At 37.0% G+C, this 16046-nt stretch overlaps 1 protein-coding gene across 4 annotated transcripts in view; it reads left to right on the top strand.

Moving 5' to 3' along the window:
- Window positions 1–15747, top strand: part of CDH9 (cadherin 9) — a 94662-nt gene extending 78915 nt beyond the window's left edge. For 3 of the 4 annotated variants that reach the window (XM_068931504.1, XM_068931505.1, XM_068931507.1), the window contains exons 7-12: window positions 358–611; window positions 1986–2122; window positions 3521–3642; window positions 12239–12356; window positions 12445–12696; window positions 14842–15747. In XM_068931504.1, coding sequence (XP_068787605.1) covers window positions 358–611; window positions 1986–2122; window positions 3521–3642; window positions 12239–12356; window positions 12445–12696; window positions 14842–15329 — 1371 coding nt within the window. In that variant the 3' untranslated portion in view covers window positions 15330–15747. The remainder of the gene's footprint in view (window positions 1–357; window positions 612–1985; window positions 2123–3520; window positions 3643–12238; window positions 12357–12444; window positions 12697–14841) is intronic. The other variant, XM_068931506.1, reaches the window with a different exon arrangement.
- The last annotated feature ends 299 nt before the right edge of the window (window positions 15748–16046 follow it).

Below are 16046 nucleotides of genomic sequence, written 5' to 3'. Positions count from 1 at the left end.
GGATAACTGTTCGTGTTACTGCTGTAGAGATGAGAAAAATAAGGCTGAGTAACTCGTACTTCTGGAAAGAGTCTTACTTCTTTCCTGTGGCTTGATGTCACCTGTAATAGCAGCCTGATTTTCCAGACATTTGAACAAGTAGTAGGCAGAGGGACAATAATTGGCTTGTTGTCCTATAAAACTCCCAGTTCTGCCTATACCTAAGATAAGCCTTAATGCACTCTGCTTTATCCAAGTTGGACTGAATTTTAGAACTTTTGCCCATAATGCCTAGACTTCTAATTTAGCATTACAAAACTGACTCACTTTTCTTGTAAAATGACATCATTTTCTTTATTGTTATTATTTGCTCCCCAGCAGCTGGATTTTGAGAACAAGATGTTATATACCTTAAGAGTGGAAGCAACCAACACGCATCCTGATCCCCGCTTTCTTCAGCTGGGGCCATTTAAAGACACAGCTCTGGTCAAAATTTCTGTAGAAGACATAGATGAGCCTCCAGTGTTCAGCAGACCCTCTTACTTAATAGAGGTAGATGAAGATGCCAAGGAAGGAAGTATTATTGGGCAGGTTGTAGCCCAAGATCCGGATGTAACCAGGAACGCAATAAAGTAAGTCTTCCCCACAAAATAAAGTGATTTAGATGTAGATCAAATCTCACACACAAAATGTGATAAGTGCACAATGTAGGAGAGAGGCACTTGTGTAATTAGCCTCATAGGGGTCACTGAAAAAAGTGAAGCACAGAAATACCTATGAGAGCTTGTGATGAAATACACAGTTAACATAGTACAGGGGATGTTTCTGAAAGAGAGCCTATAGGCACCAGGTAAAAAGAAAGAAGGGATCAGCATTTAACATGCATCATGTTCCAGTGCCTTCTCCAAACCTTTCACAGGATTATGCTTTTATGCCACGTTTCCAAAGTCAAACTTATGTAAGATGCTCAAATTGTGTATTTCTACCTCCCTGCTGGTTGATAGCAGTCAGCCTTCTGTATTGCACCTTTCCCAGTTGCAATGAGGAAAATAGCCCCTTAGATATTACACTGCCAGTTTTCCATGGCTTAACTATTTAATGATCACCATTTGTACAGTATATTAAATAAGAAATGACTGTGAGAAAGTCATAACAATTAGAGGTAAATGTTCAGTGCTGTGAAATTGCTGTAACTGTTAGCCATCTGCTATTATTATCTGCAGTGACAAATACAGCACTGAAATTTGTATATTTGCCATGCAACTGATTAGCAAACCTGATTTCTACATTTCTGAACAAAATGGGTATGACCTGCAGCAGTACAATATGGAGAAGGTGCTACGAGTAGAGGAAGGAAATAAAATATTTTTAAGCAATCCATGTAAAAAACATGAATTTAACCTGTTTGTGGACAGCAGTTATTAGTATCTAGATCAGAAAACACCTATGAAAATGACTTTTTCCTTGATAAGAAAGAAAGAAGTAAAAAAAAAAAAAGTGTCATAAAATTAGATTTTAAGGATTTCCATCTTAAACAACAACATCATCCAAAGATCTTCTGATTTTGATGGTCCCTATGACATACCAAAAGTATCTGGTTTTCAAGTGATACTTGAAATATCTGATATGTGTGTCCTTTGACAGCTGAGCTCTCCAGAAAGCAATTAACTTGTGAAAATAGTATCTAAGGATGTTCACTTCTAGTTAAGCCATTGCTATTCTAAAATTCTCATTATAAGCTAAAATAAGATTTTGAATATCAGTCTTTAATAAACTGCCTACATAAATGCTTTTCCCTTCATCCCCCTCACTGGTCTTAAAACTTGTTTCTCAGAATTTGCTGTATGCTGGCCTCCTTGAGCAACTGCAAGGAAGCCTAGGTACTTGTTAGGAAAACATCCCCTATTAACCACACGTGAAATTAGAAAATTTTTATAGCTGGCCATAGGCTAAATTAGACACTGTAACAGTAGATAGTGACACTCAATTGTACTGTGTTTTGACAGATATTCTGTGGATCGACACACTGACCTTGACAGAATATTCAACATCTATTCAGGAAATGGATCCTTATTTATCTCCAAGCCGCTTGACCGGGAGGAAAGTCCCTGGCACAATATCACTGTCATAGCAACTGAAATAAGTAAGTTGGAGACTGCTTATCTAAGAACATTAGAACTAAAAAAAAAATAATTACAATTCTACAATATATATGATTTACCTTGTTTCACTAAGTTTGCCTTTAGTCAAATATTATCAATAGACAGAGTATCTTTAAGTTCAGCTTATTAGTTCAAGACTATCTCCAGCCACTAGAGAAAAGGCAATTTGAAATTCTCAGGCTCAACAAAACTGTGTAGAGTAGGTATTAGACAAGTTAAATGATTCCCTGAGAATCCTAGAAATTAATTAGGTGCTGGAGAGATGTATTGGCTTTATCCTAAACTCAGCCTTTAGTTCAGGGGAAATCCTTCCGGGGGGGGGGGGGGGGAGGGGGGGAAGGCCATGGCTGGACAAATAAAACTTTGTCAGAAAGACTCTTTTAAGCCAGGGGAAAAATTATATTTAATTTCAATCTGCTGTAACCTATCTCAGGAAACAGCTTCAGCTGATGCCAAGACTAGAGACTTCTCTTCCAGGCTTGAAGTAAACGCCAGCCCTGCATCGTTCACCTGGATTCTTTCCTGTTTTGTTGGACACTTTTGTTGGACACATCTGGATGCCTCTCACCAGTCCTTTTCTTTGCAGCCAATTAATAACAGGCAGCAGAGGGGAAACAGAGAGAGATCCCTGTTTACAAGGAACAAATTTTCTCATCCTTATCCCTTTCTTCATCCTCCTTTACAGACTCCCCAGGCGTCTATGAGCTTAACAGACAGGGGGAGGTATTTGGAGAGATATATTATATACTTATTTTCAGGAAGACTGATACCTTTTCTTCATACAAGGCTCTCTCATTGTTTTGTAAAATACGGTCTCCATTTTCAATATTTCTGCTGCAAAATTCATCTGTAGCTATAGCTTGATCTAGGAGGTCAAGTTTGTGAATATCAACTGATGATAACAGCTACATATACCCATTTTTTGTTTTGACATTCAAAGGGGCAATAAGGGACAACTTTTATTAATTTTTTAGTTGACTGACACAATTTAACTGCTCTTCTGCTTTGAACCAGTAAATGCTACTCTTGACAGCTCTACCTCAGGAAACAACTCTCCGAAATGGATCATTTACTGCACTGATGTGTGGAATACAAGTCAGACATCAATAATAACTCAGTGGCCTGTTTTTAATGCAAATCAATTTAAAAAGACATTGCATTATTTCAGAATAAATGTACCATAATAACTTGTTTCAAAGATAAATATGGCTCTTAAGCATATCAAAGGTGTGCCAGGAGAAAATTAAACATAATTGTTTTAATATGATCAAGATGAATGAGCAATTCTGATGTGCATTGGAAAAAATATATGATAATTTCAGGTCTTCTCACAAATTGCTAGTCTTTACATTGAACTATGAATTATTTTCATTTTTCAGATAATCCTAAACAAAGCAGCCAGATACCTGTCTTCATCCGGATTTTAGACATAAATGATCATGCACCAGAATTTGCCAAATACTATGAAACATTTGTTTGTGAAAATGCAAAAGCAGGACAGGTAAACACATATTTATGTCATTAGAGAACTTGTAATGAAACTATCCTAGAATACTGTCAAGACTTCAGTGTATTATAATTTGAATGGATGAAGCCCAACACCTTCTCCTCATTTCCTGCCTTCTACTGGAACTACTAATTGATTCAAAGAAGATTTTAGGAGATAAAAGGATGTAAGATTTGACTCTAATACAACAAAATACAAAATCTTAGTTTAAGGTGTTTTTTTCCCCAATTATATCAGAAAATATCTTTCAGAACTAGTCCTGTATAATGCCACAAAAGATTTATATCATCAGATAATACCATTTCCTTCTGGGATTTTTTCCAAGCCTTAGCTGATATAATCATATCCTCAGATATAAAAAACAAGAAAATACTTTTTTATGCTTAAATTGAGGAGAAATATTTAAAAAGTCTTTATAAAATTAAAGGAGAATGCAACTGTTTTAACTATAAATTAAAATTCAGTATGAGACTGAGCTGAATTTAGGTAAAGCTTGTGTATATCCCTTTCTAAACTATCTATCTCTGCAATTCTTAACTGAAAATTATATAAATGTCACCTGAGGTTGACCGAGGACCTCAGGTCCTGTGGAACTGTAGAAAGAGGAAATACGTGTAATTCACCAGTTGCAACTCAAATGACATTTTACCACTTATTTAAAAGGTACGTGTGTGTGTGTGTGTGTGTGTGTGTGTGTGTGTGTGTGTGTGTGTATTTATATATAAAAGGAAGAAAATAGGATATGGTGAACTGCTGGAATTTACATTCAACCCTGCTGATTCTTCATTTGTTGAAACTAATACTGGAAGTTAGGTAAATGGGTTACAAAGGCACAAGATACTTTGAGTGAAATCAGTTGACTTTGAAAAGGTTCTTAACCACTATTTTATTTTTTTGCATGAAAGCCTTATTATTTTTCATGCAAATGACATATACAGAGAAATATGTGTATCAACAGGCACTGATAAATTATATTAAAACAGCAGAGAGAATTATAACTTCAGAAAAATGAACAGGGTGCTCCTTTCAAAACAACTGCGGTTTATGATCAGAACTAGAGTCTCAACCAGCAATGTAAATTGTCACGTAAGCATACAGTTCAAGGCTTACTGAATAAGCAAAGCTATTCTTTAAGTCTTTATTTATTGTACGCTCATAATTTTGTTTTACAATTTATAACCTATTTTTCTAGCTGGAGTACGTTCAGATAATTCTAGCTATTTATACTGAATAATTGGCATGTGACCTAACTGCTGTCTATGCAACACAATCTCTTTACATGACTTGAAACTGAAGATAAATAAATCTGGAAATCTTAATATAATGACTGATATCACAAGTGTTATATTTTAATTGCATAATATGAAGAAAAGTTCCAAAGCTCCCAAATGAAAGTTCCAAAGAAATTAATCATGTGTAATATTCTGAACCAGCAAGCACAGATTCTGCTGTATATTTGAAGCAAGTTCAACCTCGGTGTATCTGTTGTCAGTTTCCTTAACCTAAATTCCGTGTAGTCCAGCATACTTGATGAAATATCCAATAATATATAGCATTTTATTTACCTTTGTGGTTAATTTTGTACATTTCTAAATACAGAGATGACAAAGGCCCATTAATTAGACAGATCTGATGTTATTCAGACCTCCCATCTGTTTAGCATATCAATGTAATTCCAGGAATTATTTTACCTAACTGAAAAAAAATCTACACAAACATTAGAAAGCTGGTATGCGTCAAGTGTAATTCCCCATAGCTCTTATTCCTGCTCATGTTATAGTCATACATAATTTGTGGTGCTTGTAGCTGCAGAATAATGGGAGCTCCAAACTTTTCTTCTCTTTTTTTTTAACAGTTGGATTCTTCAAAATCTGAATTCATATTTGGACACTGGCACATAGTTGACTTAGTAATTCAGAAACAAAGAACCCTCAATAAATGAGATTACTTTTATTTTGCTGCCTAAAATAGCAATGAATATAGAGATGCAAGCTTTAACATTTTGGGCACAAATGCTATGTCCCAGATAGCATGCACTCTGTACTGCTCATGTTTATCAGTCCTCCTCTAATAGCATAAAGATATTAAATCATGTTGTGTTCCTTTAGTACTATACTTCCTTATTTTAGAGACCAACTAAAGCAGCTGGCATACTAGAATCATAATTGCTTCCTGACACATCACAGTAGTGCTTCTACCTCTGGTGCCCACAGCAGGAGGGCCAGATCGAGAAGATAAATATATTTAGTTAATTTTTGAAAGATTTTTTCTTAATTGGGCCCAGATATTAATCACACTGCTCTCTAAATCTCAGTCACTTCAGGAAGCAGTCAGGATGATCAAATATTACTCTCCAAAGCCAAGAGACGTTACTCATTCTTAACATCAGCAGATATTAGAAGCTCCAGTTGTGTTTTTTAGGGTTGCCTTAGGAGGGTCAGGGGAGAGAAAAATCATATAGAGTGTCTCCTCCTTTCCTGCCACTCCTTCATCTCCAAACATCAGTATAACTTGGAAGAAATATTATCATTGGAGATATGTAAGCAACTGCATTCAGGGGCTGGAACAGATTTGTCACCATGTGAGCCCTATTCCAGTGGCTGGGCTAAAGAAGAGTATGACACAGCCTTCCCCTTGCACAATTTAGAAATCCCTAATTCTTCAGTGGCAGGCAAGAGCCCCAGCAACTCTTAGTGGGGAAGGCTCCAGTATAAGTTCTCTTATGCCCTTATGGGAATTCATTGGGAGTTTTTAGCTGGATTAGAGGATCAGTCTCTCCATGGAAACCAGGAAGAGTGGCTTGAATAGGAGACCGAATCAAGTTAAAAAAATTGGTGGTAACATTTCAGCTAATTTCAATATCCACTAATAACGATATTTAAAAAAAAAAAAACCTTTTTTGGGGATGCTATATTCTTTCCTGCCATTCAGGGGCTCCCAAATATCAGAACATAGAAAGAGTTTGTTTTGTCTTTCAGAAAGCTGGCAGATTTTTCTCTTCACTACTCTGCATATACTCCCATTTTAAGACAGGGCAGAAAGAGATGACATTCTTTGCATGACCATTTCTAATTATCAGTCTCAAACTGTTTATGCATTATAGCCTCCTTTTTTAGGTAGACACCTGTTGGCTTAATTTGGTGAGAGACCCGTGTTAATGCTCTGTCTCTCTCTTAAAGTAAGAATCTGAATCAAGGGAGAATTTTCCGACTTCTGACAAACGTTCAGTCCTGCTTTAAAACTGTCAAAATATGTATGAAACAAGGCCAACACTTGAGAAACATATTATTTTTCATTAACAGGCATGAAACTTCATTCAGTGGTAGATATTTTGGAACATTTCATAAGATATAAAGTATCAGGATCCAAGGTCTGTTGAGCTTACACACATGACGCTGGCATGACTGCTGCTGCTTTCTGTAGCTAACATCATGCAGTAACATATGCTAGAATAATGCCCAAACATGTTTGATCTCTCAGCCTTCTAAATGACAAGATAGACATCCACTTACAACTGGACTGACTTCAAAATGTCTCTCTAGGGGAGCCCTTAAACCATATTATCACTTCACTTGTAGAGAAGTACAGCTGCTTCCAAATGTTCTACAAAATCTTCATCTCACAAGCTTACCACTGTGCTACGTTATTAGCATATTCAAGAATGGCCCTGCTCAAGCATATAGGCAGGAAAAGGAGCAAGGGAAAGACAGAAGAGAAACAGAAAGATGCTCTCCCAACTTTCTCCCCGTAGCCTCCACTAACAATTATATTCTGGTGATTGTTAAAAGCACAAGCTCTCCGACAGTATGTTTTCCATAGTTTATCACAGATAGAGTGTGTGGAGAGGTCTTCTTCGATTCACTGAAAAAAATATTTGCAGAACAAAACACATTTAATAAATTTCAAAAAACGACAAAGACACTGCTCTGAGATCCGAGACTTGCTCTGTTTTCTCCTGAACCACTTCTAAAAAAAGCAACAAACAAAATCAAACAGCAAAATGCCACATTCATTTTGAAAGTGACTAGTGATATTTTTTAAGTCTTATCTTGGAAGCCGGCAAAACTAGAGAAAATGACAGTTGAAAAATTGCCCTCTGTTATACAACATTCAGGTTTAACTAAGGACATAATATAACAAGAATCAAAGCCCAAACACTTCAAATGAATTCAAGGCCCACTCCTCTGCAGGTATATAATCCCATACTTGAAGAATAACAAAATTCAGCAGCTGTTACTGTTAAGTATCTCTAGCTTAACAGTGTCAGTCTCCAGTGACCTTACTTCTCTGACACTGGAAATACAAATTCCATCCTAAATGACAACTGCATTGCTTTAAAGCTTCAGAAAGGCACTGTCTGAAAGAGCACAGAATCCTTAAAGTGCTGTAAAAGTGACATTATTTTTCACTATCTTATTTAAATTGAATTATATAAGAAGGAATTTTTTAAAAAAAAAAGGTTTTAAAGATAGATTCCAATGACTAATTATGCTGGCTGATATCTTGAAAACAAGCAGCAGCAAACTGCATTGGGAACATTCTGATTGTCCAAAATTTTGTTTTATCGGGAGACATTTTTAACCTGAAAATATGTTATGTCTGTCCTTCCATTGTCCTCATCTTTTTCATTTTTGTCAATAACCTTTTAATGAATGAATTTAAAGCATGTTACTACATTGTTAAAAGGTGTACCCTGGAGTCAAGATGCATCTGTGATTCCTACACAAGACATATCAAGCTAGTGCAGGCTGAAAAACTTACTTGAGAAGCGACTAGCTAATGCTGATCTCTATACTGTTAAAAATGCGCTGCTAGCTTAGCTTTACTTTAGCAGCCCCTATACTTCCTTTTAGGGGCAAACCCAAGGCTGAGCCCATGACCCAGGAGATTCCTAGCAGCGCAGCTCACTGCGCCCAGGAGCGCAGTCTCAGGGACACCAAGGACACACTCTGAAGTGCTCAGGGACCCTTATTATTTCAAAATGTCCCCAGCTAGCTCTTACTCACTTTCTGCCTTTCAAAGAGATTAAAAAAAAAAACAAAAGAATACAGGCTACACCTAGGGAAGTACTAGATATATGTAGGGAATCTGGGATATTAGGCAGTCTACAAGGCAGCCCTGGGGACAGACATCAGTGAACACCATGCTTTTGACTGGTTCAGATTACTTTTTCAGAGTTGAATATAAATATGAAGAATATAAATACCTATAACAGAGCCAGAGTATAACCTAAAATCACGTTTGACTACAGCTTAAGTCATGGCCTTAAGAACACAGTAGTCTGGAGAAAAAGATAAAATAGTATTATAGCCAAAACATACAGATGCCACTGGGAAATAGGCACAACCCCTTTACTGGAATCCCTGGCCCTATCATGAAATAAATTCTCCAACTTCAGTGGCAATAACTCCTCATTCATGACTCCTCCTACTTCATCCTGAGTATAAAAGAAAGAGCTTTATGTCAATGGTTAAGATTGAGTTTTCAGTATCCTCAAATAGGTGACCACTAAGAACTTGAATTTACCCAATAAAATCCACTAAAAAGAATGATTCTCTTTCCTTAAACACATACCCAGAAGCATATGTGCGCACACGTGTGCACACACGCAGAGCAGTAGAAGAAATGACAGCAAGGCTGCATTTTCGAAACTGAGCTCAGTCACATGGGAAGTGGAGGCGGGGGGTGAGAGTACCCTTTTTCTCCTTTAAGTCTGATGTACTTGAATCATATTAGAGTAAAAGCCATTTTCCTGAAATAACTTCCTTCATAAATCTTACAGTGTCCGAGATCTTTCTCCAAAGTCTTGGTGAAGAGTGATCATAACTCAATGTCCAGAACTGCTTTAAAAGGGAAGAATGCATTTCCAACACGAAATTACAAAATGTACACAAAACAACACTAGATTTATCCTTAAAAGTGCTACATTCAAAAATAGACACATCTCTCTAATTTCTGCAGTGATTATCATTAACACCATCTCTTTTATTTCCAGCTATATAGCTGGAAAAAAACCTTAATTAGATAACATTTCTAATTTCCTTTCACCTATTTATCATTTGGAAAAATTCACCTGCAATCTCCCTTTCTCATTGTTCTTTTATTCTTGCATCTTTCCTGGTGGAAGAACAGCTGGTTGTCAATTTATGCAGCCAATAGCTAAAGCAGGTAATAGCTTTTTTTTCTTCCTTCAGCCTTACGCTCAACAATAAGTTTTCAATGTAATTAGGTTCCTCTATGCCTGGTACAATTGTCTCCTCCATGTGATTTGCACATGAAGGGAATCAAATCCAGATCCTACAAACATCCCACTGATGCATCTCAAAAAGCCCCACGATACTCAACCGCAATTTTTGGTAGCTATTGTATCCAGATATTTTCTCCTCAAATTTTTCAGCAAGTATTTGCACAAATATTATCACATATTTTAATTCTCTTTCTCGTATTTGATGCTTTTACTCTCTCTCTATCTTTTCAAACTTTTAAAAATATGAGAAGAAAACTTTCTCATGTCAATTTGGTATTTTGTCATAAAGAAGCATTGTTGCAGTAATATTACATTTTTCGTTAAACAACAGAAAACTAAGTTGAAACACCATCTTGGTCTCAGTCTATACACAGCCACTATCAAAGGGATATTGCAGCAAACAGAAGAACAATGTGACATTTGAAAAATATTGGTATAATTAGAGCATCAGTGACATACTGAGCAGGTTGCTTTGCTGTAAGCAATGATTTGGCTAACCTTGGGAACTAGCTAAATCATTTTAAAAATTTCCTCAAGTGCCACGATCGTCATATGCTTTAAAAATGAAGAGACCTTAATATGTAGTTACGATTCTAATTGCACTCAGAAAAGCAACATAATCCTACTTTCAGCATGGTCTCTTCCTCATGTACAAGGCTGTTGTTTGCAAATTCCCTTGCAAGTTCCTCCCTCATGACAAGCTATCCAGGAATATAACAAATAAAAAAAAAAAGTAGTACGGGGAAAGAAAAGCTCTTGCTCTTGCAGTTGTTTTTGAAGGAACTCCCAAGAAGTGAATGAACCAAACTCGGACCTTCTTTACTGTTATTTTTTATGCATCTTATAGTACAGCACTAGCAACAGAAGGTTTCTAGCTTCTGAAAGTTATAGTAATAAAAATATTTTGGTATTTTTAGCAGCCCTATAATTATGCTTGCCCAATACAGTGTTTTGAGAGGTACTGAGTATCTCCAAAAATTTAACTTTGTCCTCAAGCCCCACTCAAACTGATGTTCAGAAAAGCATACGAGCAAAAGCCTTTCCCAACTTGATTCCTGCAAAGCTTAAAAGTCGTATCAATGCTATTTGTCAACTGCTGTTTTTCTTGACGAACTCATGCTATGTGTGCCCTGGAAATATCAGAGAAACATGCGGCAAAGTAAGCCTTTGATAACAAGTAGCTTTGACGTCTGTAGGACTGTAGGACACCTACATGCTGGAAGCAGTTAGAAACCTCAAGGCAAGCATTGATTCCCCCCACAGCTTTCAGGGAAGCAAGTCTGACTGCTGAGCACCTCTCTATGGTTAAGCGCTATACGAATTTCTTTTTTGGACCATATCAAGTTGCAGCTGCCTAAAGGGAAGTTTACTCCCATCCTTATACCATAAAGCTTCCCATCTTCTGATAAAATTCAGATATGCCCTCAACAAGCCAAGGTAGATCATGGGTCACTCTACAGTGCGAGGGAATGCAAAGGACATAGCTGTCTCACATTGTACATTGAAGTTACTACTACTTATGCAATAGTACATGATGTTAACTGTTGCAAGTCATTTCATAACCCACAGCTATTCCTGGCTAGCTTTTCCTTCCTCACTTCTGCAACTTTTTTCCTTAGTCTCTAGCAGTGGTTTAAAATAATCAGTAAAAAAGAAGTGTGTGTGGATGTATGCACACAGGAACACGTATTTGCACACATTTTCATGTGACAGGGAAGAATGTCCAATTCAGAATTACCGTTAAGGCCTCTCTTTTTTAATCCACTCCACTTCGAACCTAGGCTGGTGCTATTATCATTCTCTCCCAGCTGGAGTTGACAGCCCTTTTTAGGGGAGCTATAAAGCTCCACAGCAGACGTTTCACTCAAGGAGGAAGTAAAGCATCTCCCTTTACTACCTTTGGACAGCCGAGCGTCCTGCCAGTGGAGTACTCCAATTTATTGCCTGGAGCAGATGAGGTGGACTGGGAATTACATCCGCTTAACACCTGGTTTACACCCTACTCTGTATCTTCACTGTATAAGGCCACAGAAGGTTTATGGCTTATTCAGAAAGGCAGTTGTATCTGTACCACTGCAAGACACTGACTACAAATCAAAGCAGATGGCTGTCTTGCAATGAGGACTAGGCCCTTTTTTGCCCTCTGCTATGTGTTTACAGTAGACTGCCTTTTTTTTTTTTTTTATTTTATTCTCTATGTTTATGGGGAGAACATTTGGCCTAGGACAGCAGTTTGTGTCTTCAGATAAAACTTCAGTGGATTTTTACTGTACTTGAAAAGCAGAGGGCTTATTTCAGACAAACAAAGTGTCTAAAAGTTATGAAGTATTGTCTTCCTCTTAGCTGATACAGACTGTGAGTGCAGTTGACAAGGATGAGCCTCCTCGAGGACACAAATTTTTCTTTGAGTTGGTGCCAGAATTTGCTGCTCATCCAAACTTCTCCATCATCGACAACAAAGGTAACTGCTAATCAGTACCCTCTCCTCTACCCCATGCGACATGCAGCTTCATCCTGCAACATTCATTTATTCTGCTTTTCTGTTCTAGATAACACAGCAGGAATTATGACTAGAAGAAATGGATACAGCCGCAGCAAGATGAGCACATACCTCTTGCCAGTCATAATCTTTGACAATGACTACCCGATCCAGAGCAGCACGGGCACACTGACCATTCGTGTGTGTGCCTGCGACAGCCGAGGCAACATGCAGTCCTGCAACGCTGAGGCCCTGCTCCTCCCTGCTGGCCTCAGCACAGGGGCACTGATTGCCATTCTCCTCTGCATCATTATCCTGCTGGGTAAGCGCCTTCAATGAGATGTTTAATAAACTACGCAAAGCGCTGGTCACCTCTTGACTCCTGATATTCTCCAACCCTTTATTCATGTGACACTGCAGAGAAAGATTTCGTACCTAACATGATTTTTTTTTTTTAATCCTGACTCTTTTCTGAAATGGGAAAGGAGGTGGCAGAGTGGGAAAAGAAGTTCCTTATAGGCTGTTTGTCATTATTACTAATCATAAAATGTAAAAAAATAGTGTTTGCAGGAAATAAATTTGAAAATCTAGGACCAGTTTTAGATACCATGCTCCTATGAGTAATATTATACCTTACAAACAGAGCTTCACTTACATCTAGGACTTTAAAATCATACTCCTGAGGCTGAATGGTATGTTTATCAGTAATTAAGAGATAGTCAATTACACTAGCTATTTAATCATGAATGATTTGCAATTTTTATTCTCAGGAAATATTTAGCTGAAAAGTGTAGCCGTGTTCAAATGCTTGTAAGTGGTAGTGAGCGCAGCTAATTGCATGAAGTGCGAGCAAAGAGGTGAGATGGATGGTTGGGAAGCAGAAGCACTAGAAAGGTGAAGGGATAAATGAAGGACCTAGAATAAATGCTAGCAGGTAACCTGACTTTAAGGACATAAAAATTGCCGCTCACAAGTTTTACTTACTGGAAGAGTGACTCTTTAGAAAGGAGTCCCTCATTACTCCTGCCCTCTTTACTTTCCTGTTAAATTTTGTGGTTGATCTCTTTCTCTTCCCACATGTCCTAGCAAAAAGCTCACCAAGGAGAAGGTGACAAGTGTACACTTCAGTTAATGTATTTCTAAGAACACTTTTTTTGTTTTTTTAGACCACTAGCAAGATCAACTGGACTCAGACTAGCTATAGTAAATATTCAGAGGACCACAGAGGAAGTTATGTACCTGGCTGTAAAAGACACTTTTTCCACAATAACCTTTTAGTGATCTACCCTCACAGTTGCCTCTATTCTTTCACAGGAAGTTCTTAAACCCCTCTGTGCAGGCTATTACTTGTCTAGCATTCGGAAAACTTCAAAAGAATGGCTTCCATACACATACAACCCCACAAACAATATAGAACAGCCTTTACATTCACAACGTTGTATGCGGAAGGTCGCGGTTCACCTCTCTAACCTCAGCACGCCCATTTTTCCTTTTTATTCACTATCACTCAAGTTATTTAGGGTAAAAAACTTTGCTCCTATGACTAAGCACAAGTGCTCGGCACAGTTGTAATGTGTTAAGTATGGCTTGGCATCCACCTTTATGCCTCATCCACAGATGATTTTGATGGCCTCCACTGTTTACTCCAGCTATTAGAGTTAGGCTCAAGTTCTTAAACACATTTCAGCATTGAATTCTTACTGAAATCAATGGCATTTAGGTACCATAATGTATTTACAAATCTTAACACCAGTTTTTCATGTCCCTCTGTAGAGTCTCACTTCAACTTCAATCCCTGCCTCTCCAAAAGGAAAGGCTATTCAGCTAACATTTCCTAAACTAGGGGGATCATGTATTTGAAAAGAAATAACAGCAGAGATTGTATTTCAGTTCCTGCAGTCATCAAAACCAAAAAGAGTTTTGTCAATAATATTGAGAGCTGAAGGCTTTCATGTTCTTATTTTAAGAGGATTTGTGGATCCTATTTTCAAAAGTGAATTAGGCACTCAGGAATACCTAAATCACTAGCTTTCAAGAGCACAAATTACTTTTGCAAAGGAAATACAGCTACTTTTGATAAAATTACCTTGCAGATGGCCAGAAGGCAGCACTGCACAATACTAAATCGAAGTCAAGCATTAGTAGGACAATTTATTTTCACTGCTTTTCAACTTCAGCTTAATAGTAAAATGTTTATCTATATCATCTATATATATATATATATATATCCATATATAATATTTTAATTATTATTCCCATAGCTATAAAAGAACAGATGCTTTGACTGCTATACATTAGTATTTTTCTTTTTCACTTTAACTTGGAGCTAGCTTTTCTCCTTATTTTCCTATTAATTTTCCTATCCTAGCCTTAAAAATTTTCATGAATCACAGATAAGGTAAAATATTTGATCCTTTATTTCACTGCTAACTACCCATCTCTTCATTCATCTTTTGTTTCATTTCAGTATTAGTCGTCTTGTTTGCAGCCCTCAAGAGACAGAGGAAGAAAGAACCCTTGATTATCTCAAAGGACGATGTTCGGGATAACATTGTGACCTACAATGATGAGGGAGGTGGGGAAGAAGATACCCAGGCTTTTGACATTGGCACACTAAGAAATCCAGAAGCGAGGGAGGAAAGTAAGATGAGAAGAGATGTTATCCCCGAAACCATATTTCAGATAAGACGGACTGCACCTCTTTGGGAAAATATTGATGTCCAAGATTTTATTCATCGAAGACTAAAGGAAAATGATTTAGACCCAAGTGCACCTCCTTATGACTCGTTGGCAACGTATGCCTACGAAGGAAATGATTCTATAGCAAATTCACTCAGCTCTTTAGAATCGCTTACCACGGATGGTAACCAAGATTACGATTACCTCAGCGAGTGGGGACCTCGGTTTAAAAAACTAGCAGATATGTATGGTGGAGAGGAAAGTGACCGAGATTGAGAAAGTAATCTGTGACCTGGTCAGTGTTAGTGGAATTAATGTTTATGTTGCTAGATAAAGTGGCCTACTCTCTTACTTTGGGGGAAAAAAAAATATTACAAAAAATAGATGTTGTCTTAGTAAGAGTTTGCTTAATCCATAAGTCAACGTGAATGAATATGAATGATTTAGATTTTTAAAAATCTAAAATTCACCCTCTCTGCCTGAAAACCTCTGAAGAAAGGTTTTCATCGACAATAAAAATACAATAAAAGGCTTTTTGTGCCTTTAATAATGAGATAGAAAGTTTGTTTGTTTTTTTAAATTGCTTTGCATTACCTTTCCTACTATCTGGGACATGGTACACCTGTATTGTAACATAATCTCAAAAGTATATTTAAGATTAGTATTATTGCCATATTTATTGAGTTAAAGAATGTCTGTGTGTTGATTCATCATGATATTTTTATATATGTATATTTATATTTTTGTATTTTTATTAAATAAATTAGTATTTATAAAAACACTGCTTAGTACGTTGTTAATCACAAGGGACTGTCCAGTCTTTTTGAATAACAGGAAATATTTGTTATGCAATACTTCATTTGCAAATGTATCTCCTTAGATTGGATTTGTGATTAAAATGTATGTGCAAGAACAATATTGATAGAGTGCTCTGTGATGAGAATGGAGTATAGGAAAAAGAAAAATGATTTTGAAAAAATGATTATAAATTAA

The sequence above is a fragment of the Struthio camelus genome, chromosome 2 (genome assembly GCF_040807025.1).
Source record: "Struthio camelus isolate bStrCam1 chromosome 2, bStrCam1.hap1, whole genome shotgun sequence".
Lineage (NCBI taxonomy): Eukaryota > Metazoa > Chordata > Aves > Struthioniformes > Struthionidae > Struthio > Struthio camelus.
The sequence above is the reverse complement of the archived record's forward strand: the minus strand, read 5'-3'. Positions and strand labels throughout refer to the sequence as shown.